This window comes from Pteropus alecto, unplaced genomic scaffold, assembly GCF_000325575.1.
Source record: "Pteropus alecto unplaced genomic scaffold, ASM32557v1 scaffold78, whole genome shotgun sequence".
Classification (NCBI taxonomy): Eukaryota; Metazoa; Chordata; class Mammalia; order Chiroptera; family Pteropodidae; genus Pteropus; species Pteropus alecto.
In genome coordinates this window covers 17,520,778-17,527,465 of record NW_006443124.1, presented here as the reverse complement: position 1 = coordinate 17,527,465, position 6,688 = coordinate 17,520,778, and the positions used below count along the sequence as shown (strand labels likewise).

Sequence of the window (6,688 nt, the reverse complement as noted above, 5' to 3'; positions counted from 1 at the left end):
GATACAGGCACTATTTTAATGCAGATATTATAACAGTTTTGCTTTAATGTGCATGGAGAACACCAGTCTAGGCCTGACATATAATTTCCCCAGTGAGAAACTGTAAGAAATATTCCATCATTTCTTTCCATATAAGTGGTCATAGGTAAGAATCTCTCCTCCTCCTCCTTCCTTTCTTGTATTTCTTCCTTTAAGAATCTATTGTTTCTTCAAACGATCCAGTCAAAAAATGGTCAGAGTACTTGAACAGACTTCTCTCTAGAGGACATACAAAATGTCAACAAATATATGAAAAGATGTTCAACATCACTAGCTATTAGGGAAATGCAAATCAAAACCACAATGAGATACCATGTCACAACTGTTAGAATAGCTATAATCAACAGGGCAAGTAATAACAAATGTTGCAGAGGATGCAGAGATAAAGGAACCCTATACACTGCTGGTGGGACTGCAAATTGGTACAGCCACTATGGAAAACAGTATGGAGGTTCCTTAAAAAACTAAGAATTAATCTACCATACGATCCAGCAATCCCTCTCCTGGGTATTTACACCAAAGACTTGAAAACTCATATCCAAAAAGATATTTGCACACCAATGTTCATAGCAGTATTATTCATGGTGGCCAGGACACGGTAGCAACCGAAGTGTCCTACGATAGATGACTGGCTAAAGAAGCTGTGGTACATATATACAATGGACTACTACTCAGCCATAAGAAGAGATGAAATACTGCCATTTGTGACAACATGGATGGACCTCGAGATAATCATGCTAAGCGAAATAAGCCAGACAGAAAAAGTTGAACATCACATGATATCGCTTATATGTGGAATATAAACCTAAAAGCAACAGAGGAACAGGACATAGACAATAGACTAGTGATTACCAGAGTGGAGGGGAGAGGAGGGAGGGGGAGATAGGGTAAAGGGGGTCACATATGTGGTGACAGAAAGAAATCTAACTAACTATGGGAGATGAACACACAGTGTAAATATATATATGCCTTACTGTTAAAGTGTACAGCTGAAACTTATTGACTTTCATTAACCAATTCCACCATAAAAGAAATAAATTAAGTTTTTTAAAAGTGTGCTTACTACTGTATATATATGAGATGATGAGTGTTAAATAAGCTTATTGCAATAATCATTTCACAATGTATGTAAGTCAAATCATTATGCTGTACACCTTAAACTGTAGTGATGTAAATCAATTATATCTTAATAAAACTGAAAAAGAAGAGTGAAAAAAAAAAAGAGAGAAGAAACTCATCTTAATTTGCATAGAATTTCTATCTTAAAGAAAAAGAAATACTGCTTAAGCAGAGGCTCCACAGTAAGTCCTTGGTAGCAAAGCATGTAGATGTCACAGAGACTACTTTTTCCTTCCCATTCCTAAGTTTATAAATGTAACTGGAGGGGAATTCTACACTGAACATCCAAACTGAAAACAAAAACAAAATGCGTTTGCTTTAAAACACTAATCTTAAATTATCACAAATATCTACCAATATCGTCTATTCCTTTTTCCCTTTGCACAAAAAACAGCAAAATATATACCTATATTTTGTGACATGTGGGTAACACAAAGCATCTATATCCTTGAAAAGGAAAGAATAGTGTCCCAGACACCTCAAATTTGATATCCCAACATTCACTCTTCAGATAATTCCAGGTATGATTATGTGGCGAAAATGTCTCCTAACCTAGTTTCAGTGAAACTGAAACATCTCTCACTGGCAAGAATCGGCATGAGGAGCTGAATGATGGCATGTAGAGGTGGCCAGAAGACACGATGAGAGAAAATTTACATACCCAAACGGGAGACACCTGGTCTACCTCAGACCCCAAGCATCAGGTTAGGCCAGAGTCCTTGACACCAAGGACCAGCAGGAAGACTGTGGGCAGGTGCTGAGACATGCGACTGAGTGTTACTATGCGGGCCCCACCCGAGGTTTACAGAGCAACCCTTCTTTTGATGCTCACCACTCCGATCAAGCCTCCCTTAGCCTAAAATCGGTATGAAAATGGGAGATGGAAAGATTGGAGACATGAAGAGATCAAGTGTAAAGGTAAGTGTACAGTCTGCTGAGGCTAAAAGCAAGCCCCAAAACCTCCATAGAAGGCTAATGTAACATCCCAAGACTCACCTGTGACATCCAGGAGGAAGGAGACCTGCTGGCCCCCAGTCTCACAGCTGTGAAGGCAAATGTGCGGGTGCAGCTAGACCAGTCTCAGGTGAGGGACATCTGGTCTACCTCAGCCCTATGTGCTGGATAGGATCAGACTCCCAGATACCCAGGACCAATGGTAATTGTGAGGAGGTGCTGGGGAAGGTGACCAAGCATTGAATATGGACACACCATGAAGACATACAAGAAGGGCCCTCTCCCTTCTGTGCACACCCTTCCCATCCAAGGTCCCTGGGCACAGCCGTGGGTATACAAATGGGAGGTAGGAGAATGGGATATGTGAAGAGATGAGATCTATTGAAGAGGGCACCAGGGTCTATCTGGACATAAGCCAGTCCCATTGTCACCTGTGATCAAAGCTAAAACAGCAATGTGAGAACCCACCTGTGACATCCAGGTGGAAGGAGACCCTCTGGCCCCCGGCCTCGCAGCTGTACTCTCCGCCGTCTGCCTTCCCAGCCTGCTGTAGCACCAGCCGCCGGACGCAGCCCTTGGCCTCCACACGCACCTTCGAGCTCCCACTCAGCTTCTTGCCATCCTTGTACCACGTCACCTCTGTCTGCGCCTGGGCCACCTCGCAGCTCAGCGTGGCACTGGCCCCCGCTTCAGCCTGCACCTCACTGCGTGCCTGCTGCTCCTTGGCAAACACCAGCATGGGCTCTGGGGACAAGGAGGATGTACGTGGTCAATGACACTCTCTAAGTCAGGAGGACGGCACTGAGAAAGACTACACATGGAGGCGGGAGGCCTGGAAACTCCTCCAGGCACTGCATCAGATGGTGGCCTGGAGCAGCCCCACTGCCTTGTCAGCGACAAGCAGCACACTTATCTGCACAATGACCAGTGCCCACATGGCCCTTCCAAGTGGGGACACTGTGAGAGACTCTCTGGAGCATACGGCCTCTAGGAGAGGGACCGCAGGGCCAGGAGGCATATACATGCGCCTTCCCAGAAGACAGACACAGAATCTCCCTGGCAATTGTGGAGGGCATGTTGCCACTGTAGTTCAGTGGAGTTCCCACAGCTCCCTTCCACCTGCTCTCTGAGTTGTCACCCTGTTGGCATCCGGGGGGAATGAGTTGTACCCCTGTGGCTATCTTTTAGATTTTTTAAACTTTAAAGTAGTGCACATTTTCTGATATTTTTGATCATTAGTTTTGCTGGTGGTGATGTTGCTGTTCAATATTTGAGCCACTTTCAATATAATTGGCTTTCTCTTCATACTCATTTTAGGGGCTCGTTATTTATTTAAATGCTAAAGAGTAGAAGGTTACGTGTGCTGTAAAAATCTTTCCATCTATGTGTCTTGCCATCGCACTTTTTCATGGTGTCTTCTGATAAAATAAGATTCCTAATCTTAATATAAACAAATATATAAATTTGTCCTTTGCATTTATGTCCTGTTTACAAAGTCTGCCATAACCTTGAGGTCATGAAGTCATCTATACTTCTGCTAAGAGTGTTACCTGCCAAACTGAGGTCTCTAACCCACCTAGATTAATGTCTGCATTTGATGTGAGGGGCAGTTCCAATTTTATTTTATTTTTATATGGTTAATGATCTTAGCATCATTTATAAAAAGACCTCCTAACTCTACACCTGGCACTAGCAACGTGGGAAGAAAAACAAAAAGATGAAGGGTATATGCATAGAGCGCTGCTGAGGGCAACATTTCATCCCTTCGGTCCGTTATGCATCTGCATTTGCACCACGTTGTCTTCATCACTGAAGCCCAGTGATAAGCCTGGTACAACAAACGCTGTCACCCTGCTTATCTCTAGGACAGTGCTTTGTAATCGATCTGTCAGCATCCATCTCCATCAAAAGCACTAGCTCCGATCTTGTGTAGGAATGAACAGCTCTGAGTCCCCATAGCTTCTGTTTTCTCCAGATCTTCCTACTGTCTCTCAAAAACATGTAATAATTTTACCCACTTAACACCCTTAAAGTCAAACCTCATTTATTAGATCTGGAATTAGAAAATGGTATTGTTGAAGCTATGGTAAATCTTTTAAAATATCATTTTCTGAGTGTTTGTTGCTAGCATATGTATATGAAGTGTTTTCTGTATGTCGGTTTTTTTAACGTGATAATCTTTCCCAAGTCTCTTACCAAGTCTAATCATTAATCTTTTGAATTTTCTGAACTGATAACCATATTATCTATAAATTCTATCTTTTTAAATTTCACATTTAATTAAATTTTAATTTAATGTATCTTATTTTCCATCCTTATTGTGTTGTCCAATGTTGGACAAGAGTGGTGACCGAAAGCCTCTTAAGATGTTTCTAATCCCAAAGTCACATCTTCTACTTTCAGTGATGTTAGCTGGTGTTTCCTGAAGCACCATTTTCCAAATTAAGGAAGAACATCTTTATTTATAGTTTAAGAATTTTATATCATAAACTGATGCTAAATTTTATCAAATACTTTTTTAGGAGACATGATGATAAATTTTATCGAACATTTTTATTCTGCCTTTGTCAAGATAATAACATTTTTCTCTTTCATTAAGTTGATATCATGCATTATTTCGATCTAATATATCTATCGTTAAACCGACTATGCATTCTTGGACTATGACTCCCATCAATGTGTACTGTCTTCTTCATATGTTGCACAGTTTGGTTTATTAACATCTTGCTTAAGATTTTGGCCTCGATATTCATAAGAGATTGGCCTATAATTTTAATTCTGCATATTTCTTCATAAGTTTTGGTATCAAAATTATGCTATCTACATAAAATGAGTTAGAGACTGTATATCCTTTATCATCTAGAAGAATCTCCATAAACATAGAATAATTTCTTCCCAGAATATTTGATATAATTTATCAGTAGAGCTGCTGGTCTTAGGCCTTTCTCTATGAAAAGATTTATTACTGGTTCTGTTTCTTCAGAGCTTATAGGACTGTTTGAGTTTTCTATTTCCCCTTGTGTCTGTTGTGATATAGTTTTCTAGGAATTAGCCACATGTTACAACTTTCGAATTTTTTACCTAAAAAAAAATTGTCATATTCTCTTTAACTAAAGTTCCCCAAAGACACAAAGCATGTTTTGGTATCATACACACCCACAAACCATGGACACAGACACAACGCCACACTGTTTTGTGGTGGCACCTGGGAGTCAAATATGGGATTGCAGCCCATCTCTATTTAACATTAAGACTCTCAACAAAACAAACAAAAAAACAGTACATTTATTTTTCAGCCTTCTCTCTGAACCAACCAAGGAGGCACAGACAACACACATGAGTCATTAGGAAACCCTATGACGTAAGTGTTACTTGGCCAGTCAGGCTACTGCCACAGGAGCTCACATCTGACAAAGTGTGCCGGTGTGGCACAAGCTCCTTGTTCCACTCCATGTCTAATCTATATATCAGACTGCAAAAGGGTTCCACACGGAATGTTCTAACAGGAGACATGTCCACAAGTGAGAGTCACGTGGTCTACTGCAGACTCAAAAGCCAAGCTATGAGGACTCCGGAAAAAAAGAGAAAACCAGACGGTGCCGGGAACATACAAAACATTATTGTATGGAAATACCGCTCAAGAACATAAATGGCCCTTCTCCTTCCAAACACACCCTTCCAATCTAGCCACCCTTGGCCCAGTCATAGGAGGACAAATAGGCAGGAGGAGGATAGGAGATGTGAGAGCTGCAGAGAAGACTAGGGAGGATCTGAGCTCAACATTGGTCCCATCAACTCCAAAAAATTCAGGTCTCCAAGAACCTACCTCTGACATCCAGGTGGAAAGAGACCCTCTGGCCCCCGGCCTCGCAGCTGTACTCCCCGCCGTCCGCCTTCCCAGCCTGCTGCAGCACCAGCCGCCGGACGCAGCCCTTGGTCTCCACACGCACCTTCGAGCTCCCACTCAGCTTCTTGCCATCCTTGTACCACGTCACCTCTGTCTGGGCCTGGGCCACCTCACAGCTCAGTGTGGCGCTCGCTCCCACTTCAGCCTGCACCTCGCTGCGTGCCTGCTGCTCCTTAGCAAACATCACTGTGGGTTCTGGGGACAGGGAGGGATGCACAGAGTCAATGACATATAGTATATGTGTGTGCGTGCGTGTGTGTGTGTGTGTGTGTGTGTGTGTGTAAATGCTAGAGCACTGACAGTTATGTGTGTTCTAGTATCTTCCATATCTTGCCTTTTCATTCACTTATGCTCTCTTCTGATGAATCAACATTTTTATTTTTAATGTACTCAAATATGGAAAATATTTTTATTGTAATTAGTGCACTGTGCTCTGTTTAAGAAATTGTTCCTTGTCCTTAAGTAATTAAAAAAACATGCCTTCATCTAAACGTTTTATGATTTTCCCTTCTCCAAGGTTCGTAACCCAATGGAGTCGACTGTGTGCTGAGTCACTGGTCAGTCTTTGTTCCATATGATGGAATGATCCAGATGCCATTTATTAAAACCATGCTGTCTCCACTCCTCGCACAGTATGTTTAACACAGCCAGGAGAATGGGGTTGTCCCG

General features: G+C 42.0%; 1 protein-coding gene across 1 annotated transcript in view; it reads right to left on the bottom strand.

Annotated features, from left to right (window-relative positions):
• The window catches only part of OBSCN (obscurin, cytoskeletal calmodulin and titin-interacting RhoGEF), a 145,428-nt gene that overhangs the window by 105,717 nt on the left and 33,023 nt on the right, over positions 1 to 6,688 (bottom strand). The window contains 2 exon segments of the mRNA XM_006923370.1: positions 2,581 to 2,856; positions 5,939 to 6,214. Of these exon segments, the coding sequence (XP_006923432.1) occupies positions 2,581 to 2,856; positions 5,939 to 6,214 (552 nt within the window).